This window comes from Haliotis cracherodii, unplaced genomic scaffold, assembly GCF_022045235.1.
Source record: "Haliotis cracherodii isolate W230 unplaced genomic scaffold, xgHalCrac1.p SCAF_15, whole genome shotgun sequence".
NCBI lineage: Eukaryota > Metazoa > Mollusca > Gastropoda > Lepetellida > Haliotidae > Haliotis > Haliotis cracherodii.
In genome coordinates this window covers 30,250,862-30,272,740 of record NW_027266270.1, presented here as the reverse complement: position 1 = coordinate 30,272,740, position 21,879 = coordinate 30,250,862, and the positions used below count along the sequence as shown (strand labels likewise).

At 42.0% G+C, this 21,879-nt stretch overlaps 1 protein-coding gene across 3 annotated transcripts; it reads right to left on the bottom strand.

Moving 5' to 3' along the window:
* Positions 1 to 2,650: 2,650 nt before the first annotated feature.
* Positions 2,651 to 21,272, bottom strand: LOC139462035 (integrator complex subunit 12-like). Of its 3 annotated transcripts, none has more exons than XM_071243537.1 (8): positions 21,177 to 21,272; positions 19,356 to 19,518; positions 17,351 to 17,443; positions 13,930 to 14,267; positions 12,971 to 13,037; positions 7,894 to 7,986; positions 4,370 to 4,510; positions 2,651 to 3,490 (listed from the first exon to the last, which is right to left on the bottom strand). In XM_071243537.1, exons 2-8 carry the CDS (start codon positions 19,482 to 19,484, stop codon positions 3,050 to 3,052), a joined length of 1,302 nt encoding a protein of 433 aa, XP_071099638.1. In that variant the 5' UTR covers positions 19,485 to 19,518; positions 21,177 to 21,272; the 3' UTR covers positions 2,651 to 3,049. The 3 variants fall into 3 exon arrangements, with proteins under 3 accessions (XP_071099638.1, XP_071099636.1, XP_071099637.1); XM_071243535.1 differs by lacking the exon at positions 21,177 to 21,272 and adding an exon at positions 20,459 to 20,519; XM_071243536.1 differs by lacking the exon at positions 21,177 to 21,272 and adding an exon at positions 20,312 to 20,382.
* Between the last annotated feature and the right edge of the window lie 607 nt (positions 21,273 to 21,879).

The following is a 21,879-nucleotide window of genomic DNA, read 5'->3' as shown; positions in this document are numbered from 1 at the left end:
TAAAATGTAAACAATTCTCTGGAGATAAGAACACTAAATTTATTCCCGTATCAAATCAACATATCATAGATGTTTTTGTTTCATAGATATTTTCATTTGCATAGAAACCACTGCCTAGACTTCACTTTATGCTGTGTGATAACTGACAAAATTAGGTTCAACCAAGTTTTCCATCTGCTTAAATTTCCATTTCACAATCAAATGACATTAATAAAATTATCAAGTTTCTATATGCAACACCTGTACATACATCCCTTTGTACACGTTGTATTGTCTTTCTCACCAATCCAAAATCAAATGTCCCAAGCTCAAGGGAGATAACTGTGACAAGGGAGACAACTTAAAGATAGGTGTTTTGGGCCTACTTGCCAAATTTGCCCCTTTAGCAGTACAACTAAAAGAGATTTTACGCTTTATTTATTTTTCCCCATGCAGATTTAATTCATAAATCTGTTTCATTTTCTCAAATATGAATTTTGTTCTCAAATATTATTTCTCACTGAATCCACATTGCTATAGGCCTAAATCTCATTCTTGCCATTGTCTCTTTGCAATGTGATGGCTTGTTATGATGACCATTTTGTATGGGATAAATGTGTTGTATCCACAATATTTGTTTGGAATATTGTACATCTTGTAAGGTGCATATCTCGGTGCATATGTGGACATTGCTACATTACTGGTGGTGGAGACCCACGCCTCATGAAGCCAAACATCATTTGTCAAACATCAACACCATAGCTTGTTGTGTCAGCATGCGATTCAGTCTGTTCATGTTGGGATATTGCTGAAATCATTTCACACCATTATGTTAATGCAATGAAAATAAATACTTTCTTATTTAAATATTATATATTTTAGTTTTTTTTATTGATTTCTTTGGTCAATTTACCCAAATGAAGGTAGTTAAAAAAGGACAGGAAAATGTTGGAAAATCAGGGTTGATTTGAGATTTCTAATATCAAACTCTTGAAATAAAAGCTTCAAACAAAAAGATATTCATAAAAGCTTATTTTCAATGGGACATATATTGCATTTTAATACGTTATTTTAATATATCTTTTACAATTTTAGGGTTTTGTTCTGAAATGTTTACTGAAGACTTTTGATGGGGTTTCTATACAACATTTAAAACATAATCAGTTTAGGAAGCAATATTTCAGGTTGCTTGTTTCAGTGATGTCAACTCTATCCCACAAGCAACAGACTGTTCCATCCAACAAGCCAATGTATGACTCAGGACCATTTCTCCTTCCACCAGTAACCATGGTAACCCGACACTGCATATATGCAAAATATGTTCTACCAGGTCTGTTCAACCAGAAACAAGTACTTACAGGAACTGAGAATCAGAAGGTACTCAGACTTCATCAGGTATCATGGTACCCACACTTCACTGGGTATCAGTGTTGGCAATCTATGACTCCTTCAAATACTTCATTATTTCTTGTGTAGAAAAGTAATTTGTTTCCCAGACCTCCGGACTCTTTAACCTGGAAACTCATTTGCAGATATCATTGTAGTAATAGTTCATTTCCATACAGAATCTCGGAAAAATTGTAAGTGGTGGATTCCTGTATCCTTGGTTTCCATGGTTACGAATTAAATTTGGATCCGAAGATGATTTGATATCCTGTGTTTGTAGAGCAAGTCCCTGTTTCAAGATTCGAATAGGATGCCAGGGTTATTAATAACTTGAAAAGTAACTTCCAAACGTCTTCATCCATCATTGGCAGACTACTTCAGTGGAGCTGGTTCATTTTACATGGGAGATAACTGTTCCCATACAGTCTAGCAGGAAATGAACTATTGTGCGATATGTGCCTTAAAGTTAATGGGTTGAAGGGAACGGGGACCATGTAAGTTTAGATGCATTTGGTTAAAATATCCACTCTGTACACATGTTGCATTTTCAAAGCAGTAAGTGTGAGCACTATATGAAGTAATGGCTTATAAATATGTGTATCTATGTAATTACCTGGCTATTAGAGTGTTAACAATAGAACTGTACTGTCCATCTCTTCCAATCAAACAGGTATATCCAGAATGTCTGTCTTGTCATAGGCTGGGGCCCTAGTGTAGTACAAGCGATGGTGTATCAAAACACCAATGTAGATCTGTATAGCAGGCTGTTGTGACCTTGACCCACTTCTGTGTTACTGGCAAGGTCATGTGTCCTTGACCTTGTGTTGTCATCAAGGTCACATGACCCTGCTTCAATTCTGTGTTATTGGTAAGGTCAGATGACTTATGCCTATTTCTGTGTTATTGGCAAGGTTATCGTGATCATGACCCACTTATATGTATCTGTCAAGGTCACAGCCTTGACCCACTTCTGAGTACCAGGCAAGGTCACAGACTTGACCCACTTCTGTGTACCAGGCAAGGTGTCTGTAGTTGCTGTGTGACCAAACGCACGTACATTCTTATCCATGTCCTTGCGGCAGAGGGGGTCCGTGAACATTTGATTGTGAAATATTTTTTATAAGGCTGCCCTTTATGATAACTGAGCATAAAGAGGCAGGCATCAATTATCATTGACTAGAATGAATAAAAATATAAGAAATATGTCTTTGTTTGCATTTTTATTGTCAAAGATCAGATGAATGCCAGCAATTCATGGAGAACATCCCTGAATAACTCCATAGAATTGTTACTGATAATTCGAAAATGTCTGATGACATCAAGAATTGATAGCTGTAGGACAAAACAGTGCTCTCTTATCTTAGGCTGGGTGATGCGAGCTGACAATCCTATATGACAATCAACCCCACCATCCTACCTGACCATGATGTACCCACCTGGGGGAGTCCAACAGAGTTCAGCATCATATGCAACTGCACAGGACTAACTCCTAACCCCCTTGCCTCAACAATGAGCTCCAAACAGTGTGCCCATGTGGGTAATCAAACCAGTCTTTCACTTGACAAGTGAACATTTTAACCAGTCTTGAGCTACACTGACACATGGTAGTGAGAGACTACAATCTTTACGTGCTTGCTCTTCCATGCTCACCACTCCTTGCCACTGCTTGCTCATCCTGCTGGTTTTATTTCAAGTGGACCTTCTTCTCGTGCAACTTAGCAGCAGCTTTCTTCTTCATCATCTGAAGTCTTTTGTCGGCGCTGGCTGCGGCTGTTGATGGGGCGGAGCTACCGGATTGCTTGCCGCCGCTGGATGAGACACTTGTGGACGAGCTGGAGGACTTGGCTGAGCCTGATTTTGAAGAACTGGAACTCTTCTCTGAATGGTCAGACTTCTGTGATGAAGTTTTTCCAGAGTCTGATTTTTGTGACGTCAGTTTGATCGACTCCTGCTTAGAACTAAACTTGTCAGCTTTCTTGGATGACTCTGACGCCTTTGGTTTGGCTGTTTCTGTTTTTCCGGCAAGATTAGCTGCCAGACTTGCGAGGCCACTGAGAGGTTTAGAGTTGCCGGGCTCCTTACTGCTGACACTCTTGGTGGTAGTCGGCTCCTTGATCGCTGCCGTCTGTGAGTCACAAGGAGGGAATACAGTTAAATGGCTTAACATGAGTTAACAGGTCAATATAATGGGAAGAGACTCTCAAAATACACCCAAAAATGAATAGGTATAAGTTTTTGATGAACAATGCAACACAAAATGAGATCATACCAAAGTTCATCTCCCAAAGCCAAATATGCCTTTTGAGAGAACGTAAGAGCATGCTCCAAGTCAAAACAAAAAAATTCAAATATCTGCTGAAACTCAACAAATAACAAATTGAATTGAATTTGGAAACGAAATGACAGAAATTGCCATAAATGGCATATCGGATTCAAGCCTCTTGAGGCCAGTGAAGTTTTAGGGTAAAATAGGTCTTCAGCGACCCATGCTTGCCGTAAAGGCGACTATGCTTGTCGTAAGAAGCTCGCTGACTTGGTTGATGCATGTCATCGTATCCCAATTGCGTGGATCGATGCTCATGATGTCAATCACTGGATTGTCTGGTCCAGACTCGATTATTTACAGACTGCTATCATATAGCTGGAATACTACTGAGTGCGGAGTTAATAAAAAAAAAACATTAAAAAAATCAGACCTCTTGAATAAATTGGGATGACATCATGGCTGGGAAGAAGCATGTGACATATCAGTTCCATTGGTTGCTGATATGATGTGGGGAATGTATTTTGAGAGAATTGCAAGAACTACCAACAACAGTGATCCCTCACTACGGCGCTACCTATATGATCACGGTGATCAGCTGATAATGTTTTTTTGAGAATGGGGGAAAACATCATGTCATTTGAAAACCTGAGTTTAATAAGCATTCTCATGGATTCAGTGGAGATGAAATGTACAGACAAATGACTGTAATCCAAGCAGTATATTAGGAATGACCCTGACCTTGGCATCCATTCTCCTAAAAGGCAGCACATTGGCTGGTGTGGTGTCAGTCTTGTTGGGCTTGGTGAAGAGAGGGGGAGACTCCTTGCTCTGTGCTACAGCAGAAGAGGACGACTTGGGCTTCGAGGGCTTGGAAACCTGCTGTGTAACAGATAAACATTACCTGTCATGAACTATAAACAGTCACACATTACCTGTCATAAACTATAGTCTCACATTACCGGTCATGAACTATAAACAGTCTCACATTACCTGTAATGAACTATATACAGTCTCACATTACCTGTCATGAACTATATACAGTCTCACATTACCTGTCATGAACTATAGTCTCATATAACCGGTCATGAACTAGATACAGTCACACATTACCTGTCATGAACTATATATAGTCTCATTACCGGTCATGAACTATTTACAGTCACACATTACGTGTCATGAACTATAAACAGTCACACGTTACCAGTCAACTACAGTCTCACATTACCTGTCATGAACTATATACAGTCTCACATTACCGGTCATGAACTATAAACAGTCTCACATTACCTGTCATGAACTATATACAGTCTCACATTACCGGTCAAGAACTATAAACAGTCTCACATTACCGATCATGAACTGTATACAGTCTCACATTACCTGTCATGAACTATAGTCTCACATTACCGGTCATGAACTATAAACAGTCTCACATTACCTGTAATGAACTATATACAGTCTCACATTACCTGTCATGAACTATATACAGTCACACATTACCTGTCATGAACTATAAACAGTCACACATTACCTGTCAACTATAGTCTCACATTACCGGTCATGAACTATATACAATCACACATTACCTGCCAACTATAGTCTCACATTACCAGTCATGAACTATATACAGTCACACATTACCTGTCAACTATAGTCTCACATTACCTGTCATGACCTATAAACAGTCACACATAACCTGTCATGAACTATATACAGTCTCACATTACCTGTCAACTATAGTCTCACATTACCGGTCATGAACTATATACAATCACACATTACCTGCCAACTATAGTCTCACATTACCAGTCATGAACTATATACAGTCACACATTACCTGTCAACTATAGTCTCACATTACCGGTCATGACCTATAAACAGTCACACATAACCTGTCATGAACTATATACAGTCTCACATTACCTGTCATGAACTATATACAGTCACACATTACCTGTCATGAACTATATACAGTCACACATTACCTGTCATGAACTGTAGTCACACATTACCTGTCATGAACTATAAACAGTCTCACATTACCTGTCATGAACTATATACAGTCACACATTACCGGTCATGAACTATATACAGTCACACATTACCTGTCATGAACTATATACAGTCACACATTACCTGTCATGAACTATAAACAGTCTCACATTACCTGTCATGAACTATATACAGTCACACATTACCTGTCATGAACTGTAGTCGCACATTACCTGTCATGAACTATATACAGTCACACATTACCGGTCATGAACTATATACAGTCACACATTACCTGTCATGAACTATAAACAGTCTCACATTACCTGTCATGAACTATATACAGTCTCACATTACCTGTCATGAACTATATACAGTCTCACATTACCTGTAATGAACTATATACAGTCACACATTACCTGTCATGAACTATATACAGTCACACATTACCTGTCATGAACTATATACAGTCACACATTACCTGTCATGAACTATAAACAGTCTCACATTACCTGTCATGAACTATATACAGTCTCACATTACCTGTCATGAACTATATACAGTCACACATTACCGGTCATGAACTATATACAGTCACACATTACCTGTCATGAACTATATACAGTCACACATTACCTGTCATGAACTGTAGTCGCACATTACCTGTCATGAACTATATACAGTCACACATTACCGGTCATGAACTATATACAGTCACACATTACCTGTCATGAACTATAAACAGTCTCACATTACCTGTCATGAACTATATACAGTCTCACATTACCTGTCATGAACTATATACAGTCTCACATTACCTGTAATGAACTATATACAGTCACACATTACCTGTCATGAACTATATACAGTCACACATTAGCTGTCATGAACTATATACAGTCACACATTAGCTGTCATGAACTATATACAGTCACACATTACCTGTCATGAACTATATACAGTCACACATTACCTGTCATGAACTGTAGTCGCACATTACCTGTCATGAACTATAGTCTCACATTACCGGTCATGAACTATAAACAGTCTCACATTACCTGTAATGAACTATACACAGTCTCACATTACCTGTAATGAACTATATACAGTCTCACATTACCTGTAATGAACTATATACAGTCTCACATTACCTGTCATGAACTATATACAGTCTCACATTACCTGTAATGAACTATATATAGTCTCACATTACCGGTCATGAACTATATACAGTCTCACATTACCTGTCATGAACTATATACAGTCACACATTACCTGTCATGAACTGTAGTCGCACATTACCTGTCATGAACTATATACAGTCTCACATTACCTGTAATGAACTATATACAGTCACACATTACCTGTCATGAACTATACACAGTCTCACATTACCTGTAATGAACTATATACAGTCTCACATTACCTGTCATGAACTATATACAGTCACACATTACCTGTCATGAACTGTAGTCACACATTACCTGTCATGAACTATATACAGTCACACATTAGCTGTCATGAACTATATACAGTCACACATTACCTGTCATGAACTATATACAGTCACACATTACCTGTCATGAACTGTAGTCGCACATTACCTGTCATGAACTATAGTCTCACATTACCGGTCATGAACTATAAACAGTCTCACATTACCTGTAATGAACTATACACAGTCTCACATTACCTGTAATGAACTATATACAGTCACACATTACCTGTCATGAACTATATACAGTCACACATTACCTGTCATGAACTGTAGTCGCACATTACCTGTCATGAACTATAGTCTCACATTACCGGTCATGAACTATAAACAGTCTCACATTACCTGTAATGAACTATACACAGTCTCACATTACCTGTAATGAACTATATACAGTCTCACATTACCTGTCATGAACTATATACAGTCACACATTACCTGTCATGAACTATATACAGTCACACATTACCTGTCATGAACTATATACAGTCTCACATTACCTGTCATGAACTATATACAGTCTCACATTACCTGTCATGAACTATTTACTCCTCATGAAAATACATACATTCTCACCAGGCACACATTACTCCTCATGAAAATACATACATTCTCACCAGGCACACATTACTCCTCATGCAAATACATACATTCTCACCAGGCACACATTACTCCTCATGAAAATACATACATTCTCAGTGGGATTGTATCATGAGAAACAAGAATCAAGCCTAAGATACAGCGGAAGTTGTTCTTAGGAGTTCCTGATACCTACCATCTTTTTCATGGACTTGGAACACCTAGAACAGTACCACACGAACCTCGGGTCATTCACATCCTGCTCCGTGACGGGCGGCCGGTGACATTCCTGTAACCATGGAAACAGTCTGTCAAGAGTCATGTATGCATACTAATACATATGCATACGCAGTACAAATTCTGGTTTTACCAAGCAATCTTACCTGAGTGAGTTTGACTCACTACCTAATTTAAAAAAAAACTGAATATTTTGAACCACTGTTAGCACATTTGTTAACAAAACAAAATCAACAGATCATCTACCCAAATCAATTCTTACTTTGACATCGCCAGAGAGGCAACTATTGCACGTGACTAGATCAACATATCTGATGATGCAGATTGTGGCACTCTACTCACCAGGTGATACAGGTTGTGGCACTCTACTCACCTGATGATACAGGTTGAGGCACTCTACTCACCTGGTGATACAGATTGTGGCACTCTACTCACCTGGTGATACAGGTTGTGGCACTCTACTCACCTGATGATACAGGTTGAAGCACTCTTCTCACCTGGTGATACAGGATAAGGCACTCTACTCACCTGGTGATACAGGTTGTGGCACTCTACTCACCTGGTGATACAGGTTGAGGCACTCTACTCATCTGATGATACAGGTTGAGGCACTCTACTCACCTGATGATACAGGTTGAGGCACTCTACTCACCTGGTGATACAGGTTGAGGCACTCTACTCACCTGGTGATACAGGTTGAGGCACTCTACTCACCTGATGATACAGGTTGAGGCACTCTAGTTACCTGATGATACAGGTTGAGGCACTCTACTCACCTGATGATACAGGTTGAGGCACTCTACTCAACTGATGATACAGGATAAGGCACTCTACTCACCTGATGATACAGGTTGAGGCACTCTACTCACCTGGTGATACAGGTTGAGGCACTTTACTCACCTGATGATACAGGTTGTGGCACTCTACTCACCTGATGATACAGGTTGAGGCACTCTACTCACCTGATGATAAAGGTTGAGGCACTCTTCTCACCTGGTGATACAGATTGTGGCACTCTACTCACCTGATGATACAGGTTGAGGCACTCTTCTCACCTGGTGATACAGGATAAGGCACTCTACTCACCTGGTGATACAGGTTGTGGCACTCTACTCACCTGGTGATACAGGTTGAGGCACTCTACTCATCTGATGATACAGGTTGAGGCACTCTACTCACCTGATGATACAGGTTGAGGCACTCTACTCACCTGGTGATACAGGTTGAGGCACTCTACTCACCTGGTGATACAGGTTGAGGCACTCTACTCACCTGATGATACAGGTTGAGGCACTCTAGTTACCTGATGATACAGGTTGAGGCACTCTACTCACCTGATGATACAGGTTGAGGCACTCTACTCAACTGATGATACAGGATAAGGCACTCTACTCACCTGATGATACAGGTTGAGGCACTCTACTCACCTGGTGATACAGGTTGAGGCACTTTACTCACCTGATGATACAGGTTGTGGCACTCTACTCACCTGATGATACAGGTTGAGGCACTCTGCTTACCTGATGATAAAGGTTGAGGCACTCTTCTCACCTGGTGATACAGATTGTGGCACTCTACTCACCTGATGATACAGATTGTGGCACTCTACTCACCTGGTGATACAGGTTGTGGCACTCTACTCACCTGGTGATACAGATCGTGGCACTCTACTCACCTGGTGATACAGATCGTGGCACTCTACTCACCTGGTGATACAGATCGTGGCACTCTACTCACCTGGTGATACAGATCGTGGCACTCTACTCACCTGGTGATACAGATTGTGGCACTCTACTCACCTGATGATACAGATTGTGGCACTCTACTCACCTGGTGATACAGAATGTGGCACTCTACTCACCTGGTGGTACAGGTTGTGGCACTCCTGGCACTCTACTCACCTGATGATACAGGTTGTGGCACTCTACTCACCTGCTGATACAGATCGTGGCACTCTACTCACCTGGTGATACAGATCGTGGCACTCTACTCACCTGGTGATACAGATCGTGGCACTCTACTCACCTGGTGATACAGATCGTGGCACTCTACTCACCTGGTGATACAGATCGTGGCACTCTACTCACCTGATGATACAGATTGTGGCACTCTACTCACCTGGTGATACAGATTGTGGCACTCTACTCACCTGGTGGTACAGGTTGTGGCACTCCTGGCACTCTACTCACCTGATGATACAGGTTGTGGCACTCTACTCACCTGCTGATACAGATTGTGGCACTCTACTCACCTGGTGATACAGGTTGTGGCACTCTACTCACCTGATGATACAGATTGTGGCACTCTACTCACCTGATGATACAGATTGTGGCACTCTACTCACCTGGTGATACAGGTTGTGGCACTCTACTCACCTGGTGATACAGGTTGTGGCACTATACTCACCTGATGATACAGATTGTGGCACTCTACTCACCTGATGATACAGATTGTGGCACTCTACTCACCTGGTGATACAGGTTGTGGCACTCTACTCACCTGGTGATACAGGTTGTGGCACTCTACTCACCTGATGATACAGGTTGAGGCACTCTACTCACCTGGTGATACAGGTTGAGGCACTTTACTCACCTGATGATACAGGTTGTGGCACTCTACTCACCTGATGATACAGGTTGAGGCACTCTACTCACCTGATGATAAAGGTTGAGGCACTCTTCTCACCTGGTGATACAGATTGTGGCACTCTACTCACCTGATGATACAGATTGTGGCACTCTACTCACCTGGTGATACAGGTTGTGGCACTCTACTCACCTGGTGATACAGATCGTGGCACTCTACTCACCTGGTGATACAGATCGTGGCACTCTACTCACCTGGTGATACAGATCGTGGCACTCTACTCACCTGGTGATACAGATCGTGGCACTCTACTCACCTGGTGATACAGATTGTGGCACTCTACTCACATGATGATACAGATTGTGGCACTCTACTCACCTGGTGATACAGATTGTGGCACTCTACTCACCTGGTGGTACAGGTTGTGGCACTCCTGGCACTCTACTCACCTGATGATACAGGTTGTGGCACTCTACTCACCTGCTGATACAGATCGTGGCACTCTACTCACCTGGTGATACAGATCGTGGCACTCTACTCACCTGGTGATACAGATCTTGGCACTCTACTCACCTGGTGATACAGATCGTGGCACTCTACTCACCTGGTGATACAGATTGTGGCACTCTACTCACCTGATGATACAGATTGTGGCACTCTACTGGTGATACAGATTGTGGCACTCTACTCACCTGGTGGTACAGGTTGTGGCACTCCTGGCACTCTACTCACCTGATGATACAGGTTGTGGCACTCTACTCACCTGCTGATACAGATTGTGGCACTCTACTCACCTGGTGATACAGGTTGTGGCACTCTACTCACCTGATGATACAGATTGTGGCACTCTACTCACCTGATGATACAGATTGTGGCACTCTACTCACCTGGTGATACAGGTTGTGGCACTCTACTCACCTGGTGATACAGGTTGTGGCACTCTACTCACCTGATGATACAGATTGTGGCACTCTACTCACCTGATGATACAGATTGTGGCACTCTACTCACCTGGTGATACAGGTTGTGGGACTCTACTCACCTGATGATACAGGTTGTGGCACTCTACTCACCTGGTGATACAGGTTGTGGCACTCTACTCACCTGATGATACAGATTGTGGCACTCTACTCACCTGGTGATACAGGTTGAGGCACTCTACTCACCTGGTGATACAGATTGTGGCACTCTACTCACCTGATGATACAGGTTGAGGCACTCTACTCACCTGGTGATACAGGTTGAGGCACTCTACTCACCTGGTGATACAGATCGTGGCACTCTACTCACCTGGTGATACAGATCGTGGCACTCTACTCACCTGGTGATACAGATCGTGGCACTCTACTCACCTGGTGATACAGATTGTGGCACTCTACTCACATGATGATACAGATTGTGGCACTCTACTCACCTGGTGATACAGATTGTGGCACTCTACTCACCTGGTGGTACAGGTTGTGGCACTCCTGGCACTCTACTCACCTGATGATACAGGTTGTGGCACTCTACTCACCTGCTGATACAGATCGTGGCACTCTACTCACCTGGTGATACAGATCGTGGCACTCTACTCACCTGGTGATACAGATCTTGGCACTCTACTCACCTGGTGATACAGATCGTGGCACTCTACTCACCTGGTGATACAGATTGTGGCACTCTACTCACCTGATGATACAGATTGTGGCACTCTACTGGTGATACAGATTGTGGCACTCTACTCACCTGGTGGTACAGGTTGTGGCACTCCTGGCACTCTACTCACCTGATGATACAGGTTGTGGCACTCTACTCACCTGCTGATACAGATTGTGGCACTCTACTCACCTGGTGATACAGGTTGTGGCACTCTACTCACCTGATGATACAGATTGTGGCACTCTACTCACCTGATGATACAGATTGTGGCACTCTACTCACCTGGTGATACAGGTTGTGGCACTCTACTCACCTGGTGATACAGGTTGTGGCACTCTACTCACCTGATGATACAGATTGTGGCACTCTACTCACCTGATGATACAGATTGTGGCACTCTACTCACCTGGTGATACAGGTTGTGGGACTCTACTCACCTGATGATACAGGTTGTGGCACTCTACTCACCTGGTGATACAGGTTGTGGCACTTTACTCACCTGATGATACAGATTGTGGCACTCTACTCACCTGGTGATACAGGTTGAGGCACTCTACTCACCTGGTGATACAGATTGTGGCACTCTACTCACCTGATGATACAGGTTGAGGCACTCTACTCACCTGGTGATACAGGTTGAGGCACTCTACTCACCATGTGATACAGGTTGAGGCACTCTACTCACCTAATGATACAGGTTGAGGCACTCTACTCACCTGGTGATACAGGTTGAGGCGCTCTACTCACCTGGTGATACAGATTGTGGCACTCTACTCACCTGATGATACAGATTGTGGCACTCTACTCACCTGGTGATACAGGTTGTGGCACTCCTGGCACTCTACCAGCTGATTTCCAGAACTGACATCAAACTGTCTGGAACATGTAGCAGTGAAAATGCCATTGCTCTGTTTTAATGTATACACACTGATAAGCAATACTTATTATTACGTATTAGCAACGCTTACTTGATACACATACATCATCACCATAGAATATTGAGCTCAGCTTAGGATTTCCGCTAGTCAGTTTAGAGATAGCTGATTTTAGGGGAGTCTGGCTGTATACAACTTAGAATGTGGCCTATATTCCAGGTGAAAGTTATTTTCACTCTCAGTATAGCCATGTTAGCAGCCTGACTCTTAGTCTGGGTCTGGTTACCCATCATGAATGAATGAAGCTGGTTTAACACTGCTTTGAATAGTCAAATCATGGCATGTCAGCTTAGTGTGGAAGGGAAAGCCTGAAGAGAAGCAAGTCTTAGACTTTGACCACTTTAGTGAAACACCCGAGCAGGGGTCCATGCAAACAAACCCAGAAACATACTCAGGGCAAATCTTTGATTCTAACCCACTATCAAAGGTTTCTGGCTTGGCTGAGGATGCACATCAACTTGCAGCCCCTTAGATGCCCAGTAAGCTCTCATTAACCAAGGCAATCTTAGTGCTAAGTCTATGTAGAATAGTGGGAGTTACCGTCATAGAGCTAAGATTACTCTGTGAAATCATGGCAGTCCCAGAACATGGACATTCATGAATCATTGCCAGGCATGTGACTAAAGCAGGTCCTAAAAAATACTGAAAAGCCAAGAACTGCTAAAGCTTTAAAACCTCTGATTTTTTTCACTAGAAATTTCTGCACTGAGTTGAGAAAAGAACGGAGATCAAAAAGACTGAATTGTGACTACAGTCGGAAATATCACATGCCATTTCAATGCTGAATAACGTATTTGTCAAACTGTGAGGCCTTAAGAACAACCTTGACCTACCTGCAGACAACACAGGATATTCCAAGGTCAAAGGCAAAGTCATCTGCATCCATGCTTCTCTCTTCATCCGTTGACTCATCCTCCACTGCTGCTTCCTTCTTCTCTCGCTCCTTCTCTCGCTCCTGTCTCTCCTTCTCAGCTTTCTCCCTCTCTCGTTCTTTCTTCTCCTGCACCTTCCTTTCTTTCTCCTTGGCCTCCTTCTCCTTCCTCTGTTTCTCCTTCTCTCGCTCCTTCTCCTTCTCCCGACTAGACTTGGACGATTCTTTCTCTGTCGGTGCCGGAGGGTCCAATCTCGGTTTCTTAGAATCCTGAGAGGATTCTGTCACATTCTGAGACAACTGAAGCAAATCAACGATGTCACAAACATAAAGTGAGAGAGTGAGTATTGTGTCACGCCACATTTAGCAATATTCCAGCAATATCACAGCAGGGGACACCAGAAATGGGCTTCACACATTGTACCAATGTCGGGAATCGAACCCGGGTCTTCAGTGTGACGAGCAAACGCCTTAACCACTTGGCAACCCGACCACCCAACAAACATAAAGGGTCAAGGGACAGGTTTACATGGTAACCAATGTACCAAATAACTCCAAACAAGTCAACAGGTCAGAGTCAGAGTGAGTCTGGTCTATAGGTCATTGTGCTAATTTTTTAGCAATAACATATTCTTTCTCAAATTCTAACATGCACCAAGTTGAGATCAATGCTACCCCCCACCATAACATACTCTGCAAAAAAGGAAGTGCAAAAGTGATTTTTGATGTATATTTTAAAAATCATATAAACATGATAAGTAATCAACAGATAGTAATCGATTGTTCAAAATTATCACACATCATTGTTATTGACCCAAGTTCCATATGGCACACATGGAAAAGTAGATTTTCACGGGGGAGTGAGTGAGTGAGTGAGTGAGTGAGTGAGTGAGTGAGTATGGTTTTATGCCGCTTTAAGCAATATTCCAGCAATATCACGGTGGGGGACACCAGAAATGGGCTTCACACATTGTACCTATGTCGGGGATCGGACCCGGGTCTTTGGCGTGACCAGCGAACCACTTTCACGGTGGAGGTAATCTGTTCTCAATATCTTGTATGGCCACCATTAGAGTCCAAAACTGACTGGCATCGCCGCCCCATGGAAACAATCAGATCTCGAACTGTGGCCTTGGGACTGTTCACCCACTCTGCCTGCAGTCCTTGTGCCAACTGTCAGAGGTTCTGTGGTTGTTGCTGACGTGTTGATCCACTGCATCCCATAAATGTTTGAAAGTGTTTAAATCTGGAGACCTTGAGGGTAATGGCAGGATGTTGCTATTCCTGAAATAGGCTGTTGTCAATTTTGCTGTGTGTGGTCAGGCGTTGTCTTGTTAGAAAATGATGTTCGCTTGTTGCATAATGGGAAAGACGTGTGGCCGAAGAATCTCATCCATGTAATGTTGTATTATTAAATTCCCCGTCTGTTCTACCAGTTTAGGAGATGGCTGCCCACATCACTACACCACCACCAAATCTGTCCACTTCCTCTATGCAGTTTCATGCATAAGTTCCCTGCGCCGCTTGTAAACATGATGTCTACCGCGTGGCAAAGCAATAAACAAGAATCGTCACAAAGCCAAACTTGTCTCCATCGCAGTTGTAGCCCATTCGTCACCACTCGCCCCTTTCCGTAACCTGCAAGAAGACTCGTCCCCCTATCGATGAATGTCATGTGCGAAAATACGACAAACCAATCAGAATGCGCGTATGACTTCAAGTACTTCGTCAAAGAATCCCTCAGAAATAATTTTTGATTTTACATATGTCTTGCATCTAAAAATATACCCAAGACATATTTAAATGGGTTCAATCAAACTGTATAATTCTGCACGTCCCGATGTGCTTTAAATTGCATCTGAAATATATATAATATATGGGGAAATATATGTGAACCATTACGCAACGAATTGACAATTGTTTTAGGTATGCCCGTTTGTGCTAAGATGGAACCCGGTTGCATAAATGGCCACTAGAGGGGTACGAGTCACTATTCGGCTATTCCCGGAATCACACGAGTTGGTCATGAATGAGTTGTAGCCATACTCTGTGACCTTGACACCAGTGACTTCGCAGACGACGAGGCAGGTCCATCATAATGACACCTGGAACTGGTCGTCTAGCTCAAATACCTTCACGTGGTTCTTTCACGTAAGTTACGTAGCCGTATGAATCTGTCCTTTGCTCTAGTAGTGATACGCGGTGGACCGGATCTAGGAAGGTCCCATGTCCCATGGTAACAGTTCCACAGTCTTGTAGTGGTGCTTGGTGCTACATGGAAAAACCTGGCTGCAGCTGAAGATGATTCTCCTGTTTGAAACCCAACGTTTTATTGCCCAACAAGTGATGTTGCACGTGCATGTCATGTTGGTGAGTTTCCGCACCAGGCTCTCCTGTGGTTGTGTTTTTTAAATTTTTCCATCTTTTCACCAAATTTCTGCAGTACCTCATTCTTACCACACAAATCAATCTCAATCCATGCAGAAATGACCAATTCATTTGTGGTACTAATTTTGTATGGATGTCGGTAACACTCTGTCAGATATTTACAATTTTACTACTTTTGCATTTCTTTTTTTACAGAGTATATTCGACTCGTGATTTGCAATTTGGGTTTCTTTATTGATACCTTTGCATGTGTCATAGCTAGTGAAATTTGCCAAAATATGAAACTGGATAGCAACTTTTAACAAGTTTAGGGTTCGCTAGCCCACATGGCCAACATCATTCTGAGACTATTTCACTGTACAATGCTATAACTTCACGCCTCAAACTAACAAGGAAACATGAAAGAACATTCTCTCATTCTCGTTTGCTGTAAACAACACACCAGCAGGGGTAACCCATTGCTACGGGATCCTCACACAGCTAAGAGTCACCACTGTGTCCTGCATGGCCCAGATGGCTCTGTGCCCCTCTGATGGCAAGTCAAGTCTCACCTCAGTCAATCATTGTCGTAAGCGGCGACTAACGGGATCCGGTGGTCAGACTTGCTGACTTGGTTGATGCATGTCATCGTTTCCCAACTGCTTGGATCGATGCTCATGATGTCAGTCACTGGATTGTCTGGTGTAGACACGATTATTTACAGACCACTGCCATATAGCTGGAATATTGCTGAGTGCAGCGTTAAGCAACAAACAAACAAACAAATCCACATGAGACTCCTATTTCATCTAGATGTTGGAAGAAAGCCTCAAATTATTTGCCACTTTGGTGAAAGTCACCAGCACGGGTTGACGCTAACAAACCAAGAAACATAATCTGGGCGTATCTGGGATTCAAACCCATAGCGAAGTGTAGCACCCTGGACACTCGGGGCTTAGCCACCCCATGACATGGGTATATCAGTTTCAAGAACATTACTCAAGTAGGTTGCCCACCTTCTCAAAGTTCCTCTTCTCGGTATCCCGCTTGCGGCTGCTGTCCTCCTCCTGTTTGTTCTTGGAGGGTTTCTCTGACTCGCTAGACCCCCCCTAGACAGACAGGATCATAGAAGCAGTTTAAAAGTTGAAAATATGAAAAAATGAAAATATTCCTTCCTTCCTGGCATTTCTGTCCTTGTTTTTGTGCTCACTACTCCAAGACATACCCACAAAACATGGACTTCCAGAGATGTTTTTTAAAAATTATTTTTGTCCAGTATTTTCTGGACCAATTTGGTTTTTTTAAAACATCCCCAGACCACTTTTAGACACATATTTATTTTCCTTTTATCATGTTTATCCATCTTTCATGAATAGAAAAAGGAAAAAAATCCAACTACAAAAGCCATATAAAAGTTTATTTTTGTATTAGAAAAACATTTTAGATAATGAATTATGATGTTTCTCAAATGAATTGTATACATGCAGTCTCTAACTTAGGTAAACCTATTATTTTAAGGTTTATAATGAGAAGTAACTACAGTAGGACATGGACATAACGAACTACAAGGCACCGGAGAAATCAGTTTATTATATAAGTTGTTCATCAGAAACGTCTGCGTTCTTTGATAAACCAAAGCACAATAATTACAGCATTGACTTTTATGTTTAATGGGTATATTTACAGACAAGATTAGTCCATTTACAGCTAAGATTAACACATAGCAAGCGTAACATGGTTGAATCGTCACAGATTTCACCCGAAAAGAAACTTCAGATGCTATGGTTCTTCAGGATAATGATACTCCATGCTATTGACTTTTCCGCGGTGACTTCAGTGCTTTTCCTATAATCCCTTTTTAACGTCTTCTTCTCACTATAACAACACCTTTCCAGCCCCGCAGGTCGTACAGATCTTTTTTGTAATAACTGATGTTAATATGTACGTGAAGAAAAAGACTTAGCTCTTGTAGACGTGTATTCGGCACTGACAGAGTACAGCCAGTGGTCAGTGACACTAATTTACACAGAGTGAGATTTCTCAGTTTGCTCCTAACATTTGGTTGGTTGGTTTGTTGATTTACGCCGCACTAAGCAATATTCCAGCTTTATGACGGCGGTCTGTAAATAATCGAGTCTGGACCAGACAATCTAGTGATTGACATTATGCGCATCGATCCATGCAATGTGGAATTGATGACATGCATCAACCAAGTCAGCAAGCCTGATCCCGTAAGTCGCCTTTTACGACAAGCATAGTCGCCTTTTACGGCAAGAATGGGTTGCTGAAGGCCTATTCTACCCGGGATCTTCACGGGTATAATAACTGATGTTAATATGTACGTGAAGAAAAAGACTTATCTCTTGTAGATGTGTATTCAGTGCTGATAGAGTACAGCCAGTTGTCAGTTTGCTCCTAACATCACTAATTAGTGGTAGTGTGGCTTGCTGAGGATCATGTATAAGTGTGCTTACGTTATTCACTGTAGAGAGTTTCTTATATATGTGAGTGAATGAGTATGGTTTTACAACGCTTCTAGCAGTATTCCACCAGTATCAGGGAGGGAGACACCAGAAATGAGCTTCACACATTGTAGCCATGTTGGGAATCGAACACAGGACTCCGGTGTGACGAGTGAACACTTTAACCACTAGGCTACCCCACCACCCCTTGTTATATACATACATGTTATATCAATGTTATATGATAATATATGGGAGAAAAATCAGGGATTTTCTACCAGTTTCTTCCATTTGTTCACCCTATCCCGATAATCCATGTTCATGATATCCATGTTCTGCTGTATGTTACTGAAATCATGGTAATAACTACTAAACATCCAACACTATAAACAGTGTTAGCATTTCATTCTCCCATTTAACCCAGGTACCCAAACAACTTCATGCCAAATACAAATATAATGAGCTGCACAGATTTCTCCATATTTTGACAAACAAAAGCTGCTGGGAAGCAAAATCTGTCAGGTTAAAACAAAAAGTTGTGGCCTTAATTGGGTTGTACCTTCTGATCCCGCCTCTGTGCGATCACATCGTCCAGCATGGCCTTGAGTTGAGCAGCCGAGTCCTTGCTCCGGGAGTGTAGCAGCTTGAGAGCCTTCACGAACATGGGATCCAACTCTAAGGTAGCCATACTGAACTCACGTGGATGCTTCCTCTAAAGAAATCTGGAAACAAAGTACTGAATGTGAGTGAATGTTGTTGTATGCTGCATACTGTTTCATACCAACAGCTGATATAGCCTAATACTATGCCATCCGTGAAGCTTTACCACTAGGATACCCGAATGCCCCTGGGTAGGAGAGTGAAAATTATTGGCTTCATACAACCAAGAACATATTTATATTGTAATCTAGGCTTTCATAAATGCTAGCTTCTAATCTAATCAAGATGGTAATTAGTATATTTGTAACTCAGCCGTAATAAAAACACACAAGCTTTCTCTTCAATTTGCCTCTATTGAAAACAAGACAAGATAGTTCACTCGAAACCGCGCTTGTGTTATCGGCTTTGCTGTACAGAGCTCTATTGTTTTGATTTGAGAACTGAAATGCATGTGACGTGACACTTGGAAATTATTTCATGCATGATTCTAAAAACAGAATGTCGACATACAGTCCGTTTACCGGTAATCATGAGTGTTAATTTTGTACCAGTCTGTTTTCGCAGAGGGTAATTATCCTTTCTTCTGCTTTGGGTGTGGTCTAGAATATATCCAATATAGTTATTTATCCATACTTTATTCAATATTTTTGCCATGTTTTATAGTGTTTAATATGAAAATATTTGCTTATTACCGTTGTTACGTTACGTAGTTTTTAGACGAAGATGTGCAGTTTTCACAACGTCACTAGGAAAGATCCAAAGATCCACCGATCCAAAGATATTATTAGTGAATGTATGGGTGTAAATTTACGATTCTGACCCTTGTGAATTAACAGGATATACTAGGCCTTATACCTGTGCATTATGCATGCTCTCTGGTACAATGCCGGTCAGTTGAATTGGAGCCTTACCAATTTCCTCTGTCAAAATTGGTGGTGTCAGAAGTTAACGCGTGGCTCCCCCTTCAGTGAAGAGTTCACAATACATTCATGAAATACAAACCTTTAATCCGTTTACTGTAGAAAGCGTAACATTAACATACACACTCAAGCGCTTCTTAACGACATCGGTTTAGAGTTATCTTCCCTTTTCTGTTTCCGTTCCGGGAAAAAACGATTTCGGATTCACAGATGATATACGAAATTTCGCCTTATTTGTATCAAAGTATGATCACCCATTTTCGTGATTTTAATTAATACAAACTGTCTCGTTTATTTAATGAAGGATATTTACGAAAATACTAGATCTAGGTTACTGTTTACCTCATCTCATAGTTTTTTGATGCACTTAAGTACTGAAAATAAGAGACTGTCATATACTTTGCTCACCCTCCAGAATACCTAGGTTTGTCAGGTCCTAGCACGTGCTCGTGGGTTTCAGCAAAGTAGTAAATGTCTGAGATCTGCATCATTTCGGGTTTTCCTCACCCATTAATCCGGCACATTCAGCTGAAACGCCGTGATCAAACTGGAATATTGTTCAAAGCGGCAGTAAATCAAACTCACTCACTCAACAAGAAAACCTAGGCACCCGTTGACTTCGAACCTCGTGTAAGTAGCGTCATAAAATCCTTCACACATACATACTTATCTATAGGTGAAGTGGAATGGGGTTTATGTTCAGACTACCTCCGATGAAAAGATTAACAAACAATGATGTTTTGTGGGATATAATGGGCAGAGTGTGGATGAGGCAGTCGGGGGGATAAGCAAGGTCCTACCGCGGACTAGAAATCGCATACAGACCCTATCGCGGGTCAAGTTGTCCCTCCACCGTGCTTGGCAGACAGGACCCACAGCAAAGATACTATCACTCCCCCCGCGGAAACAGCGGGCAGAAGAATTTGGGCTCCCGCTGTAATTAGCAGGCAGCCAGAGTATCATACACACACCAGCATGGTGTTAAACCAAATCCCCCGACTGCACCATGCTAAACAGCGGGGTGCAAAATGTATAAATACACTATGCACACCGCTGACATCCACACATTATATTATATTTGCATTAAATTATGATGTGGAAGGGAGATGGGGAGTGGATAAGAGACTGGGAAGGAAAAGAAAATTATGCGCCTCCCCCCAAAGTGCAGTTATACATACTTACCTAGACTAACATATAGTCTCTGAAATGAACATATCATACAGAAAATAAAAATCTAATAAAAAGGGAGCCCAGTGATTCTCTTCCTGATACTGCAGTAATCTAGACTTGCCAAACATTATAGACTTGCATGGGCTGTAGTTGATATAAATGTATCAGGGTCTGTAAGACAGACTAATACTTACCCGAACAGTACCTTTACTCATCACTAAACAATGTCCTGCGTACATTTGATTTAAAATGGGCCATGCCCGACCGGTTTAAATGAACTCCCCGAGGAGTATAAAAAGGAGCATCATGTTTGATCTGAGGGTGGGTACACCT

What these genes read in the sequence shown, in the direction of transcription:
- LOC139462035 (XM_071243537.1), bottom strand. Translation starts at nt 19,484, where the DNA reads ATGGCTACCTTAGAGTTGGATCCCATGTTCGTGAAGGCTCTCAAGCTG. An exon ending in CACAGAGGCGGGATCAGAAG is followed by an intron (nt 17,444 to 19,355) that starts GTACAACCCAAT and finishes CTGTCTGTCTAG; the next exon opens with GGGGGGTCTAGCGAGTCAGA. An exon ending in TTAGGAGAATGGATGCCAAG is followed by an intron (nt 3,491 to 4,369) that starts GTCAGGGTCATT and finishes TGTGACTCACAG; the next exon opens with ACGGCAGCGATCAAGGAGCC.